Genomic DNA, 27,620 nt, shown 5'->3' on the forward strand with positions numbered 1-27,620 from the left:
GCTTGTTTGCATTTTAATGCAAAACTAAGGGCTTGTCCACACTTCTGTTTGTTTCATGCCTAGAAAGCATGGGTCCGAGAGGTGTTCAATTTGTCCTCCTATGCTTTCTAGGCACACGTCCAAATGGTCTACCATTTGCCCCACTGCTTTCCCTGGTAAAACCCACTCTTTACTACTAAATCGGAGCAAACACCAATCTACAGAAAACCCGACTGACCTCCAAAAGAGAGCGTTTTCCTGGGAAAAAGTGGCAGTGTAACTAATTCACTCTTCCCAAAACAATGCATGAATGGAAGTGCAGCTATCCTTCAAAATTCTCTGAATTTTAGGATGACCTTCTCCAGCCCAATAAGGTGTACAAAAATGTATATAGTAGAGGAAAGTGAACATAAAAATGCATATGTTAATGAAAATAACGTACACAAACCCATTGTTTTAGGGGAAATTGCTTGCAAAAATGAATGTATTAGAAACATGCACTCTAAAATGCCGTTAAGTTCTCACAAGGACTGGCATACTAATGTAGAAATGTGGAGAACTGGATTGGAAAAATGAGAAACTGAAGTTGACAGATCCATCCATCCCTAGCCACAGGTATCGCAACATGTCAGTCAATAACACCAAACCGATCAATTTATTTTTTACTAAAATTCTAAGGATGCCAATAGCAATATCAGAATAAGCCTTAAAGGTCCATTGATTTCTTATAAATAGAAGTGTAGTATACGGTGAGATTGATTAAGTTCAAATGGTCAAAGGCAGACAAGTATAATGTGAAATATATGAATCCAATAGCTAGAAAATATCTTAATGAAAGTTGCTATAACTTATGCTAGCAATTACCAGATAAGAATTTAGAAGTTAAATTTGAATTAATATGAACAAGGTTCCTAATTTAAAGATAAAGACCAAAACATATCCTACTTTGGTTTCCTCAGACCCAAGGCCAAATACAATTAGAATGCAATGACTGGTTCCAATATTCAGATTTTAGCTGTATTTCTTCTTTGCCAGGGAGTCAATTCATAGGCAAACCCCTACATTTTAGCATATTAAAGGCTAAACCACAAAATCCGTCCTAAATAAGCTGGGATTGGTTTCGGAAGCATGTCGCAGCAGCTCCTGAGGCAACTTATATCTGAGAGGTGAAAAACATTTCTAACATTAGTTGTCAAAAGTAGCCCTGTCTTTACCCTTTGCACAACCAGTGCAATTTTGCATGTACAACTGTATGTGTGAAAGCACTGCCAGTACAGACAGCAACACTGCTTCTGTGAAGACTAAGGGGTGGAGCTACGTTCTATCTCCCTGTTCCAATGTTATATAGCATGGGGGCATTAATACCAGAAGAGCACTGTGAACTTGGTGACATCCATTTCTACCCTCATCTTTGAACTGGTCATATCTGAACTTACATGTGGTCATTATGAACCCAGGTCAAACACCACTCCCTTTGAGGGCAAGTTAACTTGTCCAACAACAAAACTTAAAAGTTCACTTCTAAGTACAGAATTATCTCCACTGACAAAGCCAAAGGCACAAACCCCCAAAATAGTTAACTCTTCTGAATTCTAAGATGGCTGCCTCATTGAGGCAAGAAATGCAATTCCAGTGACCACAGGGAGCAGTAAGGTATGTAGACAGCAGGCTCTGGTCCAGAGAGGCCCAGGCCACTTTCAAATTTTTAGGTTCCTAGCCGTGATAAAAATGAAATATGACGATACATGAAAATTTAAAAAAGGCTTTCCCCCAATCATGTCTCTTCTTTGCTTAAATTTGTAGCTCTAAACTGAAACAGTGTGTCACATTTTGGACTGATGCATCAAATGCCAAAATAAAATAAAATAAAATAAAATAAAATAAAATAAAATAAAATAAAATAAAGTGTCTGGATGTCTTTCTTTTTAGCAAATATGAAACAATCCAATTAAGCCCAGTTTCTTATATTTTACCCAAAGTAATTTCATTGGCTTTTATGGGTAGCAACTGTCTTATAGCCAAGAACTTTAGCTTGACTGAAAACAGACATGATTCCCCGATTCACAAATCCATGCTCAGAATGCAACCCTCCCGGCACACTTTTCTATAGCTACGACGTACGGTACCATTTTCCCTGTCCTGGTAGTATCCTTTATTATTCCCTTTTATGCTCAATAGCCTTTTTGTTCCACACCTTGCTCCAGCAGAGTTTAATAACATCCCAGTATTATTATGACAACTTGATGAAGGCCTTTGTGCAATATGAACAGTCAATGACTTCCCCCTGCAATTCCAGCCTGGAGAGCCCTCCAATTTACAATCCTTTATTTGTTCAAAGTGAAGAGTCTGAAATTCCACTCATCTGAATTGTTAGCCTATGAAATCTACAGTGCTGACTAACGACTACAAAATTTTCTTCCTATCAGAGCCGTATTCAAAGCACTGTGTCTGAGAATTCCAAGCAAGACTTATTTTTTAAGCTCTCAATCATTGACAGCATCTATCTTGAAATTGAGGGCCAAACCACACACCTGTCTTCTCTGCTCTGCAAAATGGGAAAAGAAGAGCCATGCCCTCAGTTCCAGTTTGTTTTGCAAACAGCAGTTCCCACTCTCTAAGTGAGGTAGTGCACTGATGATGTGCTCTCAGACTAAAAAGGATAGAAATGGATTTTGGCACTTAAGATGGTGGTCTTACCTGACGAACATCTAGCCTGTAACTAAGGATGGGGTCAACAGCATCAGGCTCCTTCTGTGTCCACTGCAAAACATAGGAGTAGTTCTTGGATTGCTTTCTGGTAGGATTAGGGGTATCATAATAAAACTCAGGATTGTAAGCTTTAGCTGAGAAGTGGAAAGGGGTATGGGAGAAAAGGGAGAGAGAAAATGGGGAGGAAACTTGTTATAAAACTATGTAGTGAGGATCACAAGAATCCATGTCCCCAACTCATCAAATGTTCTGATATTCCATAGTCACATGTGACCACACTGAGAAGGCTCTTATTTGCCTTAATTTCTACTATCTGAACTGAGTGGTTGACATGGACTTGAACAAGGCAACACCAAAGGACAATGAATCTCTCAAGAACGTGTGCAGAACTACAGTTGAACCAGCTTTAATCTCTCTGCTGCTTAAAACAGTGACTGAGACAAGACAAAAATGGTAGTGACTTTGTCATTACCTTTGCCTCCCATGTGGCATACTGCTCATTTTAGGTTAAAACTGTCCTTTGCAACATAACAATTTATCTCAAAGACACCCAACACAGAAGAATCTGGCTTTGCATGACAAAACAAATAGCAGAAAGGGAAGAGGAAGCAGCCAGTGAAAAGGAGCCATACAATCCTTACATTCAAAGAAATACCCATATCTTAGCACTGCTCCTTGTGGTGGAAGCTGAAATGATGTTGCTGGAAATCACCCAAAGCATGCACTTTGGGCATGTCTTTGTATACTTGATGCTTAGCAAAGAACCCACTTCTCACAGCATTAGTTATGATAGAAGCATAAATGATGCTGTCTTCAATTATGTGTGTGTATCTAGAGAGGAAAGTGCATCAAATGATAACAACATTTTTGGAATGGAAGCTTCCCGTTGAAGAGAATGTGGTGGAAGAAGTTGGAGTAGTCAGGAGGGTGGAACTCAATTTTCAAATGTACAAAGGAGGGGTAGGACAAATTGCTCATAAAGTGCAAGACAGGAGCATGCAGAGGCAGTATATAGTGAAGGTATACAGAAGGGGCATTGACTATCAGAGAAGAGGATGCCATTTGCAATTAATGTTGAGCAATGGAATGTGCTACCATCAGATACTGGAATATTTTTTATTGCTGGTTTTAAGGAGAATCTGAAAGAACATGCCCATAATTATTTTGGTTTTGTGATTCTTGTTAAGGTAGTGGTTGCACCTGGCATTGATAAAAGTTATTTACAGTTCTACAAATTTAATCCAAAAAACAAAAGTCTATTGAATTGCCGTATTTTTCGCTCTATAAGACACACCAGACCACAAGACGCACCTAGTTTTTGGAGGAGGAAAACAAGAAAAAAATATTCTGAATCTCAGAAGCCAGAACAGCAAGAGGGATCGCTGCGCAGTGAAAGCAGCAATCCCTCTTGCTGTTCTGGCTTCTGTGATAGCTGCACAGCCTGCATTCGTCCCATAAGACGCACACACATTTCCCCTTACTTTTTAGGAGGGGAAAAGTGAGTCCTATACAGCAAAAAATACGGTATATAGCTCCTGTTCCAAACAACTGCCTTCAGTAATGTAGGCCAGTGTTTCCCAACCTTGGGCCTCCAGCTGTTTTCAAACTACAATTCCCATCATCCCTGACCACTGGTCTTGCTAGCTGAGGCTTATGGGAGTTGTAGTCCAAAAACAGCTGGAGGCCCAAGGTTGGGAAATGCTGATGTAGGCTACATTTAATAAACCTGCTCAAACCAGATAAGCCAAAAGATGTAGCATTAAATAAATACACAGCCACTTTCAGATTAGAAGAAATTAAGGGTACATAATGTAGACATCTTTAGACCCCTAAGTCCATGGTATGTCACTGTACTGAAATATTTCCATTGATAGATATCCTTGATTACATGCTGTTGTCATTTCCTAGGATTTGCCCAACCAAAAGCCACAGAAGCTGTATTACTGGAAAGAGTCCAAGATACCCAATACTCCCCACTGCCATTCCTCATTTCCAAAGTGCCATCTTTTTCCATTCTATTACATCCCACTCCAATCAGAATGGCTCAGCTATTCTTCTCTGCTATAATTAAATGGAAATGATTCAATGCTTATTTTTATTAACTTACAATGGTAATATTGATGTTTACTTCTGAGCCCCTTTTTCTTATTATTTTTATTGACACAATTTTTTTTGTGTATGCCAGAGATTCAGAGCCACCTTGGAGACTAATTGTTGCTTATTCAACTTATATTGACTGTGAAGTCAAGTCTCATAACAGATTTAGAAATGAAATTAGAATGGAAGATAATCATTAACTTGCATTTTTTAAAAAAATTAATTGATTCCCAAAATGGAAGATCCAGTGATTTAATAATCAAGTACACCACTGGGTCCTTTGCAATTTTCTACCTGTCACCAATGGAGTGTGTTTGCAGCTATTTGGGGGCACAGAAAGAATTGACTGATTGCTCATCTATGCCTCTTCCATCTCCATGCACCAGCTCTAGTGTATATGTGGGGCAATATGTTAAAATGGTCATTGAGAGGACTGCATCTGTGTGAAAACAGCCATTGCTTTCCATGGATGATGGAAAGGAGTGGCATATACAGTGGTACCTCGGGTTACATTCGCTTCAGGTTACATACGCTTCAGGTTACAGACTCTGCTAACCCAGAAATAGTACCTCGGGTTAAGAACTTTGCTTCAGGATGAGAACAGAAATCGTGCTCCGGCGGCGCAGCGGCAGCAGGAGGCCCCATTAGCTAAAGTGGTGCTTCAGGTTAAGAACAGTTTCAGGTTAAGAACGGACCTCTGGAACGAATTAAGTACTTAACCCGAGGTACCACAGTATAGTCTGAGTATTAAATGCACACACATTTTTATTATAAAAGGGCAGACATGTAGATGCTTTGTAACTAGCTGGTTTTTTGAGTGTGCAAGTCATACACAAACACCCAGGACAGATCCACACCATACATTTAAATCAAATCCACAAGACTCCCTCCCTCAAAGAATCCAGGGAACTGTAGTTTGTTAAGGATGCCGGGAAATGTTATGTCAGGAGAAAGCTACACTTTCCAAAATTATTCGAGGGGCATGATGTGCTTTCAATGTACATGGGAAGTGATTTAAATGTGTGGTGTGGGTCTGTCCAAAGATTCAGGACCAAAAGGGCTTTCCTTATTTAACTTAGGGACAACATGACAGACAACCATCAAGTAGAGAGATTGGCTGAGATACTCAATTTGGCAAATGGCAGATAGATCTGAAGGTTTAGCACAAAGCTGAGAAAAAACAACAGAAATGGCTGGTTTTTCTTCCAGTGAGAACAAGCCCAAGAGCTAGTGTGGTGTAGTCGTTGAAGTGTCAGACCTGGACTTAGGAAGACCAGGGTTGACATCCCCACAAAGCAAAAAGCTCACCTTGGCCCAGTCCCTAGCTCTCAGCCTAAACTACCTCAAAGGGCTGTTGTAAGGATAAAATGAAAGTGGGTGGAAAGAACTATGTGTGCTGCCTTCAGCTCCATGGAGGAAAAGCAGGATATAAATGTTGCATGCATAGATAGATGATAGATAGATAGATAGATAGATAGATAGATAGATAGACAGGACCAAACAGGGATTCTTGATTCACGGCCTGGGATTTCCCGAATCAACTCTTATAGGGGAAAAAATACAAGAAAACAAGAATGCTGTGTTCATGTATATTCTGAGTTTCTATCAGCTTACATGCTATGGTATGCTCAAGAAGCACAACCCAATACAGAGGTAAGCTTATCATTTTCAAAGGGATTGGGCATGTTTATTTCCATGATGTATAGTAGTGTGACCTGACAAATGGTTTGTTTTCTGTTAGTCCATCTGATTGATGAAGCCTAGGAGACCTGTGCCTGCAGCACAAAACTGAATGTGCCAGTATGGAGAATGGCACATTTGTTGGGCTGATGTTTAAAGCACAGTGGGTGACACGATCATCTAATATGAGCTGGATTCAAGGATTCATCTCAAATGGAGGTTCCTAATGCAAATGGAATTGTATGGGTGCCGTGGGATGCAGGAAGCCATCTGTGAGAAGTGGCTCCCTATAAGGGTTGAAACCGTTCCAGTCGCAATCCCATTTTCCAGGCATTGCATTGTTGTGGCTGATGTCACTAGAGCCACACGGAGGACAATGGCTTCCTGTGCAGTTCCCTTTGTGATGGCACCTCACACAGCAAAAGCAGGCATAGGAACTGGGCCTGGGTTGTGCACCATGAAGAGAATGGCATTCATGGAGCATGGTACAGCACAGGACAAGTAGGTCCAACTACAATAACAGGCCTCTTAGGCATGGTGACTTCTCTCACCTCCCTTTGCAAGCTATTAGCCAATTCCAACCACACTGAAATCTACTAAAAAGGAAAGAAGTTGGCTGATCTTTGCAGGACTTACCAGACACCTGGAAGAGGCAGGTTGCCACCCCGACATCATTGGAGATGCTACATTCGTAGTTGCCACTCGTCTCCCGGCTCACACTGTCCACCTTGTACTCGGAGAAGTCCTGCTGCTCCGTCAGAGGCACTGTCAGGAGACTCCCATTGAATCGCCAGACAGCTGTAGCCACTTTCATGGGGCTCCCCTTGAGCATGGTGCAGCGAAGGGTGACACTGCGCCCTATAGCTTGCCGGATATCCTGGAAAATGGGCTCTACCACTGGAGGGACTAGAGGACAAATGACAAAACAAAAACTTTCAATTAGAATAGCAGTACCAAACGCAAGCCTCAGTGATGACGAAAACATTTATTACTTGCTTTGAACAGCCCACCCTGTTCTGTGGATTTGGAGTAGTCAACAGCTATTTTTTTTCAAAGATGGATCCATAGTGACTCACAAAGGGCTTGCAATGTAATGAGTGTAGAAGAAGCTTTAAGAGAAACTAAATAAGACAGAATAATAAAAAAGTGAAACAACCTTCCTTTCCACCCAAACATTTCCTTACTCCTGTAGCTTCCTTTTGTGTCAAATACAACTCTCATATGCAACACATTTGAGGAAATGTCATTTATTGTCTGCTCTGATTTTCAGACTACAAATAGAAATATAGAGTAATAATATACCTGAAAGTAACCTTGACCCATGACTTTTTATTTTTTTTAAATTGTACGTTTAGCCCCTTAATAAGACTGCTATGAGAGGGACTCCAATTCTAGCTGATAAAATAGAAACATATAGAGGTACATTATTACGACGAGAAATACAAACATACAGAGGAATCATGTTGGACACTGAAGGTCCAGACCCTGCAGAAGTCCATTCGCTCAATTTGAAGTGTAATGATGAGTAAAATTCCAGGAGGAGGTCCTGAAAGAACAGGGCTCATTTTCTGCAATCTGCAGTAATGTGGCGAGACAGGCATCCTCCGACTTATGTGAGGGTTATGCTCCGGGCCCCCGCGTGCATAAGCTCAAATTGCGTAAGTGGGGAGCACCCTTTAAACACCTGTTTCCCCCCTGCTTCCCAGCCCCCTGTTCCCACACAACTCTGAAGCTCTGGAGCCAGCAGGAGGATGTACTGTATGGAAAAGCAGCAGGTATTGCTGCTTCACTACTCTGCACATCTTAGGTAGTGGGGCTAAGTAGCATAAACAAAGCCCCACTGTGCCTCAGGTCTCTTCCTCCACCTTCACATACATCGTCCTTTTCAGGCTCCAGGGTCTTCTTATGAGCCACGAAGACTCTCCAGCTTCTCCCCACCATTACCTAATGTGAATCTATTTATTTCCCAGTATTGCATGTATACCTAGTCTCATGCAAGTCAATCGTACATATGTGTGTGTGTGGGGGGGGATGCCTATACATTGTTTGTGTATTGTTTCTAGATATCATAACTGGATTAAATCTGAAAACTAGTCATTTGACACAAACTATAGAATTACAGGGGTTGGAGGGCCTTTGTTCTAGCTGGAGATGTACTAAATCAGAGTACTAAATCAGATACCAATCAAATTAGACTATGTCATATACAGGAATCGGAAGGTACCAAGAGGCACCACACTATGATTTTGTTATTCATTTAGAAAATCATTTGTGTGCTGGCCTTCTCAGCATAGGTGGCCCAGAGCAGTTCACAGCATCAGAAAACAGTACATATATGAAATACAACAAACAACAGTATTAACAATTCTTTAGAAACCTAAACCATTTTTTAAAAAGTTTACAAACACAGATATAAATTACCACCCAACCCAAAAAACTATTCTTAGTAAAATAACCCATTTTTAAGAGAAAGATTTCTTTCCGTTGAGCTTTAAATGCCATTATACTGTTTATGCTAGTTTTCAGGCAGGATGTTGAAGTGACTGATATTTTAAGGTTTTAACTGAACTTTGTGTGAACCGTCCTGAGGATTTTGTTGATTTGGTGGCCAAGAAATGCACTGAGTAAAGAAGGAAACCAGGGGGTTGGGACACCTGTTTCTTGAAAGACCTTTTAAAAAGAAATGACAAGGCGTGCTAAAAATACACTTGTGCAATTGTACCTGCACTTGTTGCTAAACCAAGAGCAGAGGAAGACACTCACACTCCCCTTAAATGTAAGGGAACCTCTTAAGTGTGATAAATGCATTGCTGGTATTCCTGTGCCATGGATTCCCAAGGACAGAGGAAGCGGGTGCAAAGCTGTCTGGGTATTCAGCAAACAACAGGTGCCTTTGCTGAAGGCTCTTTCCTTGCAAAGATATTAATCAAAAGAAACGGGAAGGTGAAAATCAATTTGATCCTCCTAACCTGCTTTGGACTCTTTAAAAAGGAGGCACTTTTGAGGGAGTTGACCTTCAGGCTCTTCATCTTAGCATATGACTCAACAGCTTCATTAACTGAGTCCCAAGAACAAAAGGTTGGCTAAACAAATTGACCAGCACCACCCCTCCCCTCGCCCCCCCCCGTCAGTGCTCACTTCAACAGGTTCAGAATAGGGCAATCCTTCAAAAGTAGACCTTAAAAAGGAAAAAAACCTCAACTGCATATAGGGGCTGGCATTAAGAACTAGTAACCTGTATGCAGAGAGGCTTTTTCCTGTTTTAATGCCATTTCACAAAGTTGTCAACTGACTAGAAAAACATGGCCTGGCTACTCTTCTGCCTTTAACAGAAGCTTGACATGGAAGGATTAGTACATGGGTAGGCAGACTAAAGTCCGGGGGCTGGATCCGGCCCAATCGCCTTCTAAATCCGGCCTGCGGATGGTCCAGGAATCAGCATGTTTTTACATGAGTAGAAAGTGTCCTTTTATTTAAAATGAATCTCTGGGTTATTCGTGGGGCAGAGGAATTCTTTCATTTCCCCCCCCCCTTCAAAATATAGTCTGGCCCCCCACAAGGTCTGAGGGACAGTGGACTGGCCCCCTGCTGAAAAAGTTTGCTGATCCCTGGATTAGTAGGTCAAGCTTTTCACAACAACAGAGGCGAGCAGGGGTAGGCTAGGATGTTTTGCTGCTGTAGGCAAAACGCCCCACACACCTGTGGGCCCTTTCCTACCCCCATTGTTGCTACCCTGTCACTGCACCCTCGCCAGCACCCACACTGTCACAACAACATAGTTGTCAAGGGTGCAGCATTAGCGGTGGGGGCAAGGGCGCTGCGGCAGCAGGGTCAATGCCCTAGAGTGCTCAATGGTCAAGGATGAAGGGAGATGGACTCCAGCAATATCTGGAGGGCCACAGGTTCCCCACCCCCTGCTTTAGCGCAACACCCATTTGGCCTCTGAAAACGAAGAGCAGCCCCTGTCGCTGTCCCAGACTCAGCAAGAAACGCTCAGCTACAAAAACTTCCCAATTGCTCTTGGCAGCTTCCAAGATAAAGGGCCCATCAGAAATTACACAATCCTTCCGCCTGCTTGTTTTCCATTTCCCACAAATAATGTGCCACAATATGCAAATATCGCAGCCTGGGTATTGTGAAGCTCAGATATGGGACCCCACATGCAAGCCTTGAACTATTCAAGTGTCAGTGACTCTTCTCGCTCGTCTTCCCTCGTTCAAAAATTAAACCGCAAAAGCAGCTAATGTGGTGAGTGGTAATATGAAAGGGGTGAAGAGGCCAGAGCATCAGCCAGCAGCCCATAAGCCGTGCTTCTTCCTCAGACTTGTTAATATTCTGCTACTCCAAAAACAAAGGGCAGCAAAACAACTTTGCAATAACACAAAACGCAATAATCCTCCTGCTCTTCGGGAATGAATAAAAAGATGAACGAAACTGATGTGGCCTGCTCAGTCTTGCCCAGGAACCAGAGTGCCTTGATTTACACATCACCCTGACTAGAGAAGGACCCAGAACTTTGCAACACGAAAAAACACACCAGCTCTAGGTTCAGGAAAATATGGAGCATGTGGCAATGAGGGGCAAGCGCCAAGCAAACAAGGGCAGGATTTGTCAAGTGTGAGACATGTATCGCTGTGCCTCAAATAACCTTTCACTTTCCCACTTTTACAAGATTAGCAAGTTCTGGATTTATTCTTCAGCAGGAATGATGCTCCGAAACATAAGGGTCACTGGAGCATGACCGAGTTCTAAAACCCATTTTAAAAATCTATTTTTACTTTTGCTTCAGGGAAAGGAGAAGTCTTGCTTTGCACCAGGCAGACAGACTCCTGCAGAGAGATTCTATGGGATATACCAAAGCTAGTGATGTGGGGTGGGAATTTCCCTGCAAAAGATTTTCTGGAAATTTTCCCAATGCTTTCTTTTCTGTGAAAAATAAATAAATGGGTTTCATAAGTTCATTAGTAACAATGAATGGGTGCCAATTCCAAACGAAGTATTAGACAACCCAGGCAATTTGAAAGTTTTGAGCTTTGTTTTCTAAATGCAAGTAAAATAAATTACATTGCACTGCAGGCCAGGGAACCTCAGGCCTGGAAGCTGAATGTGGCCTTCTAGAACTTTCTATCATGTCCCTGGACCTCTCTCGAGTCTACACCTCCTTCCTAGCCACACACCCCTCCCTGCAGACCACATTATCAGCCCTGCTTTGCACTCTCCTTGGCTGAGATGTTTATGTGAACTCTGACAATGCTCTTGCTTGTCTGGATGGAGAACAGAGAGGGTTGTGTAAGTCTGTGTAGAAACCAGTCCACTGTACAAAGGTAAAATTTACACCCGCTGATCCACTCACCTTTCTTTCTGGCTCAGTCCATGACTGGCATTTGGCTCCTCCCAAAGTTTTAGAATTTTGTACTATTTTATTGTTGTTAGCCGCCCTGAGCCCGGCTTCGGCTGGGGAGGGCAGGATATAAATAAAATTTATTATTATTATTATTATTTACTCAGAAAACCTGAGTGCCTGGTTGCCCAAGCACCTAAAAATTGGATGCCAGGGCTTCTGTGCCATCTGCAGAAGTGAGTGGCTACCAGAGACAAGGCTTTCTAGATTGTGGCTTCAAGGTGGCCAGCTGAAAAAGAGGCTGGGGCTCCTATCCCTTTAATAGTTCTGTAGAAAAGGGAATTTCCAAATGTGTAGCCCACCATGACTATCATACAATGCCAGAAGCCCTGTCTTCCTTATGTATTTGGCCATCACAGGTGACTCTCTAGCTCTGAGATACCCTCTCCTGAAAAGTTCACTTGGCACCTGCCTCATTACCCTTTCGATTCCAGACAAAGGCCTTTTTTTTATTATCTTGAGCTTTTTAGATGCCATTTTAATCCAGCCGATTGTTTTTCTGTGACTTCCGTGATTTTGTGGCTTTTAGTATATTAAGTTGTTTATATGTTTTAATAGTTTTCTTCTTTTCTTCTTTTTGTAAACCATTCTGGCAATATGATTTAAGGGCAATATAAAAACACTGACGAGGATAAATCAAAAACAGTTTTACAGTCTTCTGTTGGGCAAGCATCGAGAAATCTGTCTCCTAAATAATGGGAATTTTATTTATAGATAGATATACATACTCATTCACTTGAGTTTTCTTAATTAACTTGGTGCAGATTGCAAGCTAATGTTTTTTGCATGTGGGGGACGTATTCAGAGAGGGATTCTGCAGCATAGCAAAATGATGTTCTTAGAGGTCACACCTGAAACCCATTCATTCCTAGTCATCCAGAAGAAACAGGTTCCCAGCCATGTTGACTTTTGCATGACCTCAAATGAACCTGTGTTCCAAAAGTAGCTTTTAAGAATGTTGTGCTGACATATCACAGGAGTTCTTTCTAAGAGGCTCTGGATAGCTAAAGTGTTATGTTACAGCTTGTCCCAACTTGAGTCAGATGCAAACGAAAGAACCATGAAATAAAGGAACGGTCCAACAACTGATAGCAGTCTGTCAAGTCTTTGCAATTCTGCTTCACACAATCACCTGAGGGTTTTCTAGACCCTGGAAAAAGTCTACAAGCCATCCTACAATGGGTCTACTTGAAAATGGCACACTTTTTCTCTTCCTGGTCATTGCTCCTTCCCTCTTCATTCATTGTAAGAGGTTGAAAAAAGGGGTGAGTTTGTCCCACAATACCAAGGCACGTATTTAAATAGTAGGAGACAACTTGCTAATTTTACCCGCTCATTTCTTCTAACTGAAGCAGAAACTTTACACACGCAGCAGATTAGCTGTAGGGCCAAAGAAGCACAGGTGTAATTGCACAAATTCAGTGATTATTAACGAGCTCATTTCCAGAAAGAAGAAAAGGGGAAATGGCCTTTCTGAGACAGCAAGGGACAAAAAGGAATGTAACGATTTGAGGGCTAGGGGTGGGAGAGAAACTTGATTCAGTTCACACTGAAAGCTGAGTCTAGCATAGGGCTTGTCTATACTTCTGTTTGTCCCATGCCTAGAAAGTATGCTTCTTTCCCAGGGAAACCTGCTATTTAGTGCTAAATCGGAGCAAATGTCAATCTAGAGAAAACCCCAAATGGCCATTTGGTCAGATGGAGCACTAAAGAGGAGTTTTCCCTGGGGAAAAGCAGCGGGACAAGAGGAAGGGTGGATGAGCCCTTAGTTTCACTTTCTTAAACAATGTGAGACCAAAACACAGCCATCCTTCAAAATTCACACTTCTCTGAATTTTGCGTTGCAATTTTCCAGCCAATGTTTACAAAAATGCCTAGATCAGGGGGAAGTGTGCATTACCATTAATATCCCAGTGAAGTAACATATATAATGCCTTTTATAATAGGAAAATTGGTTGCAAAAATGTGTAGTCAAAACTTCATTCACACATGTTTCTTAGGGGAAATTCTCACTAAAATGCTGGCGGATTTTCACATGGACCTTTTGAAACAGAATTTGCAAACTGCTACAAAATGTGGAGAGCTGAATTTAAGATTGGAAAAATGAGAAACCAAGAGAACCGAAACTCACAGATCTTTCCATTGCCAGTGATGGCATGGGTCAGACACACTCTCACTCTGTAGCAGCAAAAATATAATAACGACTCTTGCCTTTCATATAACAGAAATGTACAGCGTGTTCCTGTGCATGTTGACCAGAAGCAAGTTGCATCAAGTTCAGTGGGACTTATTCCCATTAACTTCTTTACCGAGGCAGGAGATTTCACAGGCAACCTGATTTCCTGACATTTCATATGCAGAATGTGTTAATGTTGAGATTATCATTCATTTCATTTCTATCCTGCCTTTCCTCTAAGGAACTCAAGGCAGCATGCTATGGTTTTTCACCCACCCCTCTATTGCCACAACAATCTTATGGGAAAGGTTAGGTTGAAAGTGCTGGTCTTAAAGTCACCCAGTGATCTTCATGGTTGGGTGGAGGTTAGAACCTGGATTCCCCCAATCCAACCATTCTACCTCTATACCATTAAGGCACACTGGCTTTACTGCAGTAAAGGGGGCTCAAGGGACTTTGGGGACAATCCTGTCAAAGTTAAACACATTTTAAGTCCTTGTTTTTTAAACTACAGAGTTGAGCTGGTGCTTGAGGCTCCAATTAGGAGTTAATGGCAAGGAACTAAAAAACAGTCGCCACAGCCCCTCTTCACAATAGCTTCAAGCAGGTAAAAGGTAGGACATGCCATCATTATGGTTTCAATTTCGCCCTTCCACTCCACTCCACTGGCTGCCACATAAAAAGCTCCAGGAAAATCTAAGGCAGGGATGGGGAAACTATTGCCCTCCAGATGTTGGATAGCAATCCCCCATCAGCCTCAGCTAGCACAGCCAATGGTCAGGGATGATGGGAGTTGTAGTTAAGCAATATCTGGAGGGCTACAGGTTGCCCAAACCAGGACTAAAGCAATGACATCACGTAGCATATTTTTAAATGAGAGGAGAGGAGAACAATCATAACAGACGACTACTTTCAGTGGCAGCCCCAGGCCTCTTATAAGCTTATTGAACCAACCAAGGTATTCTGTACTTGGGATCAGTCACTGTATCAAGCTACATCCTTCTGTCATTGAAATTAATGAGACTTGAAGCATTTCAATTTGGCTCTGGATTGTGTTCATCAAGGGGGGGGGGTGAGTTTGACACCAAAAATTATAAGTTACGAAACAGAGACTGTTCAGTGGGTCTCTCTAAGGTCTGCACAGAATTGTGCATGTGTGAATTCTGAGCTTCACAGAAAAAGATCCAAGCCTCAATTTAATTAGCCTTTTCCAGAGAAGTGACTGAGGATGGTGAACAGCCCTTGACTTTAGAGCTCAGTTCCCTTACACCCGCCTGAGCCAATTAACACAACTAGCCAAATCTTCTTCAAGAAAGAAGGTTAGAGGCACTCAGTGATTTTCTGCGGACGGTTAATATATCACACTACAGTTTCTGCTTCACAACTGCTGGAAGATATTTCACCCTGGGTGGGATTATGCTGACCTTTGTGCCCCTCTCCCCCGATCACCTCTCCTCGAAGCAGCTGAGAGCCAGGCATGCTGAATCTCACGCTTAGACTCCATGCCCAATTAAAGCATGCTTACAAGGCACTACAAAGAGAAATACTCCCTTGCAGCCAAAGCATTCCTATGGCTCAGCACCCTTGAAGTCTTGGGTTTCTGAACACCGTTTCATTAACTGAAAAGGATGTGTTGGGGAGGGGGAAATGGAACACGTACAGAGGAAGACAAAATAAGTGAAGTCAAACAAGACCCTCCTACCCATCATTTGATGAGTGCTGTTTCCCCCCTGGTAAGACAAAGTGCATAGCACCCAAGACTGGTCACGTAGTTTTGGCACACAAGGAAGAAAAAAACCACAAATCACCTCTCCCCGATAGCAAAAGCACAACAGTAAATTCAATAACCAACAATCTGCTGCCATTTTATGTCACCCAGAATCCACTGCCTGAAGTGGTTGCCTTACTCTGCCAAGTGGTAGGGCTGGATCTGCAGGAAGTCATTGTACCATATGTGTTAGGTGTAATTGGGTGAGGCATAGAGCCTTGCCACAGAGAATCAGCAGAATTACTTGCTATCAGCTGAAGGTCAGAACGACAGAGCAGTAAATCGCGTGACCTCCTGCGCAGGCAGGAGCAGGACCTTCTTTGTTTATTCGGCGCGGTACCAATTTCTCTCTGATAGCACACTACTGACCTGGTTCACATGACATGGTAAGCCACACGATGGTATACCAAGACTGTGTGAGTGTATGGTTAATGAGGAGAGAGCTTAAGCGTGAATCCTGGTTCAGACGGCATGTTAAACCAAACTTTGCCCTAGCTTGGCACGGGGATGGCGTGACAATAAAAAGGACAAGGGAGGAAGGGAGGAGCAAGGTGGATGCAAGCTATGGTTATAAAATCTTTTGTAAAAAGCAGCTGTAGGCTCCTCTCTGTGAACCCACACATTCATGTAGTCTCAGTTTACTGTATCATGTGAACCAGATCATGGTGTCTGAGCATGCTGTTTGGCAATTATTGGGCTAGGAAAGGAATGTACAGACTCCTAATTCCCAAGCCTGTATCAAACCCTGCAGTTTAAGATTGTGTAGCTTAAACAATGCATGTTCTTTCCCTGCCCTCTTCTTCCTCTACTGTCTTCCTATGTAGAGCTTTGGCCAGTAAAGCACCATGCATGCTGGTGGTACAAATAAAGAAAGAGAGAGGGGGAAAATGTGTGTCACTACACTTGGACTGGGGGATAAATCCAATTCAGTTTGCATCTAAAGGCAAATTTATTTAATTTGGCATTTTCCAAAACAATCTGCGAACCAAAACACAGACATTCTTTGTAATTCACAATTCTCCAGTTTTTGAAATGCAATTCTCTAGTCAAGCATTGTGTACAAAAATGCATATGGTGGGGTAAACTGTGTATAATATGCGTATATTCATGAAAATAACATACAAAAATGCACTGTATTCAGGGAAATGGTCTTACAAAAATATATACATTAAGCAAAATTGTAAACAAAATTGTGTATAATAGGAGAAATTTGCAATAAAATGTTAATGAATTTTCAGGAGGAATCTTTTTTCACAAAATAGCACCATGATGTGGAAATTTGGAGAATGAAAGACTGGGAGAATGAGAAAATGAGAGGGAGGAATTTAGTGTCGTGCTAAGGCAATTGTTCTGTCAGGCCAAGCATTTTGGCTTGCCAGACAGAATGATCGCCTTTCTTCCTACAGGACAGAAAAAAATCCCACCCATGCACACAGTTGCCACCAAAAATGGCTGCTCCATACCTTGTTCCCATCTCCTCTCTTCAACATCTGCTAATACTTACCTACCTTTGTCTGAGATAATGGTTTGTGTATATTCCCCCACTTCCTATGGCAGCCAATATACCAGATCGGGGTGGGGAAATGCACAGTTTTTCAACAAGTTGTATCAGATGTTCCAGAGGGGAAACTAGGTGTGTGGCTGTCATTTTTGGCATCAGCCAAGTATATAATGCAATATCTAGGTTTGGCCTTAACATAACCTACAGTGCATAACATTCCTTCAGAAATACCTGCACATCACAAACAAGCAAACATTCTGAATATTTTTTTAATGTCTGAGCCTCGCTAGTCAACACCCAAGTGAATTCACACCTCTCCATTTTACTACGGGCAAAACTAAACTAGCAGGTAATGTTACGCCAATGGAAAGCAAGTAGCTCTTCTGCATTAACAAGAAGTACAAAAGGAGCTTTAGGCCACATTTCACTCTCTAAAGAAGCCCTTGACAAGATCACACTGGCATTTATTCTAGCTCTTAACATTTCCCATTCCTGTCTTCTTTCTCTGATCTTAAGCACCCAAGAGTACAACGTTTTATTTTGCATTTAGGTTTAATTTCCTCTGGGGAGAAATGGTGCCTCAGGTTCTAAATGCCAGCAGAGTCACACACAATCAAAACTGCATCCTTGGCTCTTATCACTTATCCCAAGCAACATAGATGGGGGCTGAAGAAAGACCAGGGCACAAAGGCAGGAGGTTGGTGGTGGAGGTATACAAAAGAACCAAACAACCGGGCAATTTTATTTACTGTGTCTGAATTTCATGCAGAGTTTTAAAAGGAGCTAGAATCCATGTGTGAACTTTCACTGTGTACGCATTATACATTTAATGCACATTTGAAGTGCATTCTTCCCCTTCTAATAATTCTGGGCAATGTAGTTTGTTCAGGATTGCTGGGAATCGTAACTATGTGAAGCGTCAACTACAGTCCCCAGAATTCTTTGAGGGGGAAAATGTGTTTTGAATGTGCTTCCAAAATATAATGTGTATGCAGCCTTTTACTAATGCCAGACGAAGTAGCCCCATTTCAGCATACAATACACGTGGAATCGCCATAAAGAGTGCTAAATGAAAGGAAGTATCACATGTATCCACTTATTTTACACAACTGTGTTGCATCCTTCCTACAGCAGACTCTGATCAGTGTACATGGGATGAAGCATACTCTGGCCTCTGCCATTGGCTAGGGATTGTGTCCCCTTGCCTCACAAGACAAACATCAAGTAAAGGCCACCCTGTAAATGATATATAAAATATAATACAACTAGTAAGAATGATAAAACTGTGACCCCACCCTGCACTCAGCTCCCACCTCCTAGAAGGTGTCAAGATGTGACAGCGACCATACTCTGGGAACGGCTTTGACTGGCTAGCTAAAACAGGTGAGCATAGCTGATGGGTATCAAACCCTCAGTGAGATAGGGGCTTCCCCTGCATGCAAAGACAGACTCCAGTAGCCTGAGTGGATGAGACCAATAGTAGCTTCAATGATCAAGAACACGGTTACTGCATGCGCTGTAGAGGGAAGTGAGGGGCAGATAGGGCTCATCAACCTGGGAAGGTAGCCCATCCAGGAGAAGGAAAACTCTGATCCTAAACCTCTGGTGCCTTGCGGGACACCTTCAGGAAAATAAAAGGTGAAGGAGCAAACCTTACACACATCCTGAGTAGAGTCCCTAAGATGGTTGGATGGCACCTTGTATGCCTCCTTCCAGCATCTCTGGCAGCCAAGCAGATTGCTCTGCTTTCCTTTAGACCATATCAGCGAGGCCGTGTGTGTGTGTATGTGTGTTGTCATCTAGGCAGCCCAGGACCTCCATACACACTGCCCAGACTTGTGCTCTGGGAAGGTCACTTAAGTGCTACTAATGCAGCAGTTTTGATTTCACCCTCGGAGGAGCCCTCCAGTGTCTCTCAAGCCAGATGGATACCAATAGCAGGAATGTTGTCAGGAGACAAAATTAGAAAAGGAATCTAGCAATACAATCACAGAAGGGAGGCACTGGCAAGGAAAGATTAGCCTGGCATGCAGTGGATGTAAATGCCCACTAATACCTCACCAGGGCTGGCATCATGTGTTGGCATGGTTGGATCTGCCCCATACGTTTAACACAGCTCCCCTCAACAATAATTGAGGGTGGTAGGGAATAGACTGAGGCCCTGGCATCACAACCCTGCTGATAAGTAGGTCTGAGTGTCCGGGAGGGAGCCAGAAATGAGGGGCTCGGTGCTGCTCATTCTAGGGATTCTTCATAGACATAAATGAAGTGGCCCTGACTGAAGGTAACTTGGGATCCAATGAACATAACAGATGCTTCCTGTACAGTAAACTACTTGTGCACACAAGCCCTTGATCACCATGCATTTTAAAGATTAATTGCTGTTGCCAACAAATAATGAATGCAATTGCTGACTATGACTAATGCAAGTCATATGGAGTCCAACTGGGGCGCTTTGGTTTCATAAATAATCATCAATAAATGCTATTGTTCCTTGCCATTTAATATTGCAGAATAGTCTCCTCTGCACAATTCTTCCTCACCTTCTTCCTGACACTACACTGCAAATGATTCGGAAGGGCTCAGAAGATGGATGGTGGCATAGGTACTTGTGCAAGATGAGCCAAATTACAAAACCTGTCTGCCCAGACTGCCCCCAAAGTGCCATTTCTGCCTTTGATCTCTGCAAGGCACACCGCTGCCCAATAAGGAATTGCACACAGACCTTTGCTCCCTGAGCACTCATTTTCACACATTCCACTGAACAGCCATCCACTTGGAATGACTTTCGGTCATTACGGCACTGGCTGGAATTCAAAGAAACATTCGGAAGAAGAAAGACTTCGTAGCTGGCTACCTACCAGCTGTCTGAGCAATCCAGTCGCTGCCTGTACAGTTGCTTCTCTTTTCATACAGTAATTGAAAGTTAAAAGCAGCTAATGCTGCAGGTAAAGTGAGGCTGAAGACAGCAGAGCCCTTCGGAGGGGAGGAGGAGATGCTCAGCTGTGTGACACAATGATCAGCAGAGCCACAGGTGGCCAGGGCCTTCTGTCTTGCAGCTGGGCTGGAGAGTTACCTTGCCGTCTGTTTCCAGCTCGAAGGCTAAATTGGGAGCACTAGGCATTCCCTTCACAGCTGCTTCCCTAATAGATGGGGGAAGGAAGGCCTACAGCCAGAGGCTGACACAACTACTGTGCTAGCAACAGAGGTTGCATCAAATTAAAAAGAAGAACTAGGTGCATGTGGGAGAGGCCCCACTGAGATGACACTCGGGGGGGGGGAGGGTACATACGTTTTGTGTAAAATTGTGACACCATTTATCACATCAAGGGAGTAACTCAAGTGTCAACTACCAGACAGGATGAATGAAAACAATATAATTCATTATTATTAAAAGAACAACTACTACTGCTATTGTGGTTTTTCCCCCCATTCACATTGTTATACATACCACTACTATTAAGTATTTTGCTTAAGGAATAGGGGTAGATTTATCAGTCTATTCCCAGTCTATGCCAGGGTCACATGTGTTCATTCATAAATCCCTTATTTCCCATTTCTGCTTCAACCCACAGGTGTTTTTTTTAAAAAAGCATGAATTCGTGTTATTTTTGAACTTATTTCCCATCCAAAATGCATTTTGAATGAATTTTGCCAAGGCACGCTTTTTGGTATGCATTCTATTCTAACATTTGCTCAGGGAAATCATTCTCCTGAATTGCCAGGCTCCCTTCTACAGCAGAGGGGTTGAGGAAAGAGGCCAGAGACTAGACTGGCATCCATTCAAGCTCTGCAGTCTGCTACTCCTGCCTGGCCCCGCCTTCCACAGCTGCCCCACCTGGACAACAGTTTGGTCCCTGTTCTATCTGGACTCTCATCCAGAGAGAAGGATTTATGATCTCGCCCACACAGCAGATAAACATATTCTGACATTTGATGTCTCGGGCTCCTTTGGCGACAGACTTCAATCAGGCCGGCTGGCATCAAAGGAGCCTCTCAGAGCAGCCAAGTCCACTTATCGCAGACACAGCAGCACCTCGCACCTTCACCCTTTTAATGTCAAGTGGGGAAGATTTTATCTGCAGAAGAGGGGGCCATTTTAGGCCAGTGGCAGGAAACACAATTCCCAGCAGCAAATTGGAGCACCTCCTTTTTCTCCCCAAAGTCTTCCCTAGCCCATAGACATTGAAAGGTCTTTTGACTAGGAGACAACACAGGGGTTAACGTGGACGTAGGTAAGGGTCCATGTTGCTGGACTGCATAGTTGGCCCTCCAACCCCTCCCCTCTCTCTTTGCATTCTTAACTATACTTACTCTGAAGCAAGGTTCGCCATTCAAGGCTTTAAAATCAATGCCTGAAGCGACAAAATTTACATCCACACCATAAATTTAAAGCATATTGAAAGCACTTGACTTTCCCTGCAAAGAACCCAGGGAACTGTCAATTTACCCCTCACAGAGCTACAATTCCCAGCATCCTTAGCATTCTTGAGGGAAACCACCTGCTTTAAACGTATGGTTTGGATCCAAATGTGTTAGTTTTAACCACAGCTAAGGCCCATGTGTGAAAAGCTCAGAGATTCTGCCTCGGATAAGAGAAGGTCTGGTGTGGTGGGGAGAAAGCAAGATCCCAGGATTTGCTGCCTTCCAGAACAGCTTGACCAGGGAAGTGATGTCTTGAATAAATGATTTAAAAATTTCACTCAGCTTTATTTTTAAAGCTAGCTCTTCCGTTGCACAGAGAACTGATGTGGCTGTTGCTAAGGAAGCAGATTAAATCACAAGATTGCTTACCCCAAGGTATAAATCTCAGGTTTTGCATACATAAAGGTATGCATACAAGAAAAGAGGGGGGGGGGAGGTGAGTGATATAGTTATCAGTGCAAACCTGCTGAAAACTTTGCCTCAAGATGTCATCCTTTTCTTTAGAGCCAATTAGTGGCTGCGATTTTTCATCTTTCCCCCAGTTCTTGCGCATTTCTCTCCAGCAATGTCTTCTACAATGAATGCATCTTCCCCCAAAGCCCCAGTCTCCCATTTCACGGCACAGCAAGCAATTGGCCAGGAGGTCGTGTATTATGCATATGCTATGAACTGTTAAAGGAAATCCCAGCAGAATTGTTCCCATTAAATCCATCTATATTGCATTAAACTCTTATTAGCTGCTATATTCTGGCTCACAATTAAGCTGGCCAAATACATCTTCATTATAAATGTCCAATATGGAATTTCCTAATCGGCACAAATGTGATTTTCATTTACTGTCCCATGACTTGGCCTTCAACTGTGGTTATGGCTGTATTGGTGGTCAGAAGACTAGCTCTGACTGGAGCCAAAATGAGTACATGTTTGGAAACTACAAAATATATTGGCTTTGCCTAGCTCTAAAGTGTTCTGTAGAAGCAGCATTTTCTCTAGAGGATTAAGAGGAATTCCTTTACATTTCCTGCCAATACGGTTCCACCTTGGATTATCATAGAACAAGGTCAGGGAACGCTTTGAGGGATAATTGTGCTGGGGCTGGTCCTACCATTAGGCAGAGTGAGGCAGATGCCTCAGGTGGTGATTGCTGGAGGGTGGCAGCAGACCCCCTGTTGGCGGTTCCTCCTGAGCCACTCTTTCCTGGCCATTCCCAACCCCTTGAACTGGAGCCCTGGCAGTGGTGATGCTTGCTCGTTGCTCACCAGGGCTGGCTAGCTGTCTCACCTTGTTGCCTTTCCTCAAAATGTTGCACACGGAGCCATTGAGAAAGGTCTCTAACCAAAGCGCTGGCTGAGAGATGGCCAAGCCAAGATAACACATGCCAGCACTGCCACTGTTGCATTGCAACATTTGTCTGAGTGGGCATTAGAGCAGGCACCAAAGTGGGAAATCAAGCAGTGGCAAGGTGTTGAGACACAGTCTGCCCTGCACCTGCTAAGTTAGCCTGCTGACTTCATGTGCATTGCTGGAAACTATCCTATCACTGGTGCTGAAGTAAGATTCAACTGCCAAGTCAATCAGCTTCTGTACATAGAAGGAAGAAGGGGCACCATCTTGTTCTTCACTCCACACAGAAAATGCCTTGTGCTGGCCCTTAATTCAAGCGGATGCAAAGTGTGGAGGAGAAGAAAGAGCATGGAAGATAACGTCCGAGGAGAAGGGCTTGGAACTGAGGTGCTAAAGATCAAATCCTAATTCTGCCATGAATTTCTTGGGAAAGGAACTATATCTCAGCTGTCACTACAATATGGGAGAAAATGGTGCTGTGAGGCTGTATCAAGACACCTTGCAAACTAAATGTGCAATTTCAAAGATAACCTTGATGATGATGAGGTGGTCTTGGATTCAGACCTCGTGGTCTCTCAAACCCCTCTTTCACCCCCAACTCACTAATCTTTATCTCCATGACCTTCAGTAAATTGGGGCTGCCTTCAATTCAGCCTCAAGTCCACAGGGCTCCTTAGCAATCAATTTGTTTCCTCTTTCTACCATATAGTGTCACTTGCTCAGTCTTATTTTGCTGCCGCCACGCCACACCCCCAGCTGCTGTCCCTGAACAAACTAAAGTGCAGTTCAGATGGAAAAACCAGGCTACTCTCTGCAGCACAAGTGTTTGGCCTTAGCAGAAGCCTAAATTTCCCTAGTGATCAGGCTCAGCTAAATGGTTCCCTCTGCAGAGGAACGAGGTGTTCCCATGACACAGTCCAAACAATTTAGGAGGGAAGAAGGCCAACCTGGAACAGGAAATTCCAGCAGGAAATGGTCTCAACTTAGAGCTCAATCTGACAGATCTCAGCTAGACAAATTATATATATTCACAATCACATTGGAATCCATATAAAATATAACAGGTTCCCTTATAAATATGAAGTTCTCTGTAATGATTGATGGTAGTGAATCCCCTGACTGGATTGATGGCCTTGCAGCAAAAATAATATGAAAGATGAAGATTTGCATAATTCTGAGGAAGAACCTTGTTGCTTTCCTGGGTATTAGAAGGATCCTTCTTTTGTCCAAAGTTGTCTAAGCAAAGTTAGGGGACAGGGAATGTTTTTGAAGAACGGCATACGTCATATGCCCACAAATGACTTATGAGTGATAAAAGGCACAGGGAGGAGGAGTTTTCTGTCCAAAGCTTTAGACAATTTGAATATTCTCCATTTATCGTATTTTTCGCCCTATAGGACACACTGGCCCATAGGACGCACCTCTTTTTGGGGGGGAAAATGAATTTAAAAAATTTATTTCCCCCCCCCCAGCTGCGGGGCTGGGGCGGGGGAAGCCCGAGCTTCCCCCGACCCCAGCCCCCAGAACAGGCTGCCGCCCGCAAGCCTTGCGAGCCTGTGGGAACTCCCCCCGAGCGCGCAAGGCTTTCGGATAGCTTCCTGAAGCCTGGAGAGCGAGAGGGGTCGGTGCGCACCGACGCCTCTCGCTCTCCAGGCTTCAGCGAAAGCCTGCATTCGCCCCATAGGACGCACACACATTTCCCCTTCATTTTTGGAGGGGGAAAAGTGTGTTCTATAGGGCGAAAAATACGGTAACTTCCTGAAATGAGTAAAATATCAATTTTTTCCTCATGTGCACCAGTTCCTGGTATGTCTTATTAAACATTTGGTGTGTATCCTCCAGGTGTTAGGAAGGCCAACTTTCACATCTTGCTGCTTTGATATTACTCAAAATATTTCTCAAAATCATAATACGCAACAAGTAGATTTCTATGATACCTTTGCAAATAGGCAAATTTATGGTGTGTGTGTGTGTGTGTGTGTGTGTGTGTGTATTTTCAGAACAGGATCCATCTTTCATAGAGACAGTGCATATAGAAATACTCTCATAGGGTTCAGGAGAGACCACTGTCTATTTCTCCACTCCCCTGCTCCCCCTGGGCTCATACACAAGGTCTGGCCATGTGATAGACTGTGCTGGGGATCAGAGAAGATCTATGTTGGCTCTCACATTTCTATTCAGCTCTCCCACCACTCAGCTGTGCAAGCTCCAGAGGGAAAGGGGAAATTATGTGAACTTTATCAAGGGGTGGTGGTGCTGGATAGCTGGGGGGAGGGACATGTGGTAAGCATGCCCAGGGAAAGATGGGGTGAAGAAAGAGGGGGCCCTTGAGCTCTATATTGATCCCTCAGCATCTGCATGGAAGTGTTGCCTTGCAATGGAAAAGCTCATATCCATGTGCATTTATTGGAAGAAAGAGGAAAGTCTTCTTTGAAGTTAAGGTTTCTATTATTTCTCTGATGTGGAAGGTCAGGCCCAAAGAAAATAGAAGTAGATCAACACAGTGGGATGTCCAGCTAGTTTGCTAGTGGCTCACTGCACAACTTATTTGACATTTCTCTGTGTTGATGAGGTGCTTTCTTATTTAATGCAAAGCGAAAACATACCTGTGGCTGTTTCCTTTAGTTCTTGTTTTCAGTTTTAGCATAAAACAAAGACATGTGAAGAAAGACATGATAAAAGATTTCAGAGTGGATACAGAGATGTGATTTCTCTTTTAAAGTATTAAGATCCAGGGCTGGTCTACACATGCAACATTACGAGGTGGCAGATTGGAGAGGCATTGGAATTTTACTCCAACCCTGTGAGTACTTGAGAACAGCAAGCTAACATAGGAGGCAGAGGGCTGGGTCTGTGGGGCACACAGCTCTGTCTACCAACACACTGCAGCTGTTCCCTGCCTCTCCCTACAGCATCTGCCCCATAAACTAAGGTAATGCCCCCTGTGGTATCTGTCTAATGGTGCAGCTTGCCCTGAGACAGAATCCTGGAAGGATATACTTGATATACTTGAATGTACCTATTTTTACACAAGTAATAGGAAGAACGTGGTTAAGGTGGTTCCCCTTTCTCAAACTACCTACAGCTGAAAAGAATGGAATGCAAGTGGTTAATGCATTTTGGAATATTAGAGTTACAGAGTATTGCAATTAACAGTAAAACAATTTTGCAGTGTCCTCTACCCTTTTACTGTTGGAATAATCTGGAGGCAGCTACAGACCTAGAGCCTCAGACCTTGTCACAAACAGAAAACTATACCCGCCCTCACAAAAAAATTATATGCCCATCATTCAATGTGGACACCAGTGCATCCCAACAATATGAAAGGAGGAGAAGAATTTGCATGCAAAAGAGGGCAAACGGGTATCCAGTCAACAAATCAGATAATATAATTGGAACATTTTCAATGGTAGCCCATTCATGGCAGAAAACAAACAAAGAAGTTCACCGGGTGTCAATATTTATAGACACACACACACACACACCATCAAAGGAAAAGTACTGCCTGCCTTTCAAAATGGAACTTGAAAGGGACTCCTATAAACTTTTCTAAGTTGGGTTCTCTGAGAACAGCTGAAATTCTTAGCTTCCTCGCACAATAGCCAGGACTCAGAGGAGAGAGACTCAGAATATTATACATGTAAGAGAATCCATAAACATTCTGCAATATAATTCTTATGCAAACAATCTCCCTTTGGGCAACAGTAATTGGTGAAGCTCCAGAACTGTGGGTCACAAGCGGTCATGGCTCATTAGAATTCAAAAATAACTCTGCATTTGTAGCTTCCTATTAGGGTTTCTGTTCATCACAAGGATTGTCCCAAGAGGTGTTTCCCTGAATAAAATCTCATCATGTATACCCTTCCAATAATTTTTGTTAATATTCTAAAGACGTATCTTGGAGGGAGGTGTGAGTCATTATGGGGGTTATCTGAAGGAAAGGGCTTCTGTGACACTGCCCCCTTCTCTAAGAGGAAAAAAGGCAGTTCTGGAATCCCGCCAGAACTTGTTGAGAATTCATGAGCCCTGTCAAACTGAGCTGAGTTTGGAGGAGGTGGAGGAATTGTAGAAGTTCAAGGTATGGAACCAGGGGAAATACAGGTGGAGATGTGTGCCAGACTTTGGTAGAAATGTGAGCATTTGCATAGCTTCATTGTACAGCCTCCACTGCTGCATATTATGTGGTGTAAGCCACATATATAGAAAAATCTGTTCTAAAAATTTAAACTCAATTAAAATAGCTTTGGTGTGGTAAAATGCATTGTGATGAGCAGTTACGCACAAATAGCTTGCCAGATGGAACAGCCTATACACGAATTGGATTTCGAGCAGCTACTATGAGTCAACTTGTTTTGGTGAATTTGGTCCCACACTGTTCTCACCGAGAGTCATAGTTACAAAACTAAACCACAAACAGCTTTGCTTATGTTTCCATCCATGTAAGTGGGTGGTGAATTAGCCCTTGTGGGCTGCGACCTCTGGCTGCACCTTGATCCATTATCACACTAAGAACATGTGTTCACACACACACACACACACA

General features: G+C 43.0%; 1 protein-coding gene across 5 annotated transcripts in view; it reads right to left on the reverse strand.

Annotated features, from left to right (window-relative positions):
* The window catches only part of MDGA1 (MAM domain containing glycosylphosphatidylinositol anchor 1), a 254,707-nt gene that overhangs the window by 94,766 nt on the left and 132,321 nt on the right, over positions 1 to 27,620 (reverse strand). For all 5 annotated transcript variants that reach the window (XM_081000125.1, XM_081000124.1, XM_081000126.1 and 2 more), the window contains exons 9-10: positions 7,102 to 7,371; positions 2,677 to 2,822 (exon numbers count right to left, since the gene is read on the reverse strand). In XM_081000125.1, the coding sequence (XP_080856251.1) occupies positions 2,677 to 2,822; positions 7,102 to 7,371 (416 nt within the window). The remainder of the gene's footprint in view (positions 1 to 2,676; positions 2,823 to 7,101; positions 7,372 to 27,620) is intronic.

The sequence above is a fragment of the Podarcis pityusensis genome (assembly GCF_964106645.2).
Source record: "Podarcis pityusensis genome assembly, chromosome: 3".
Classification (NCBI taxonomy): domain Eukaryota; kingdom Metazoa; phylum Chordata; class Lepidosauria; order Squamata; family Lacertidae; genus Podarcis; species Podarcis pityusensis.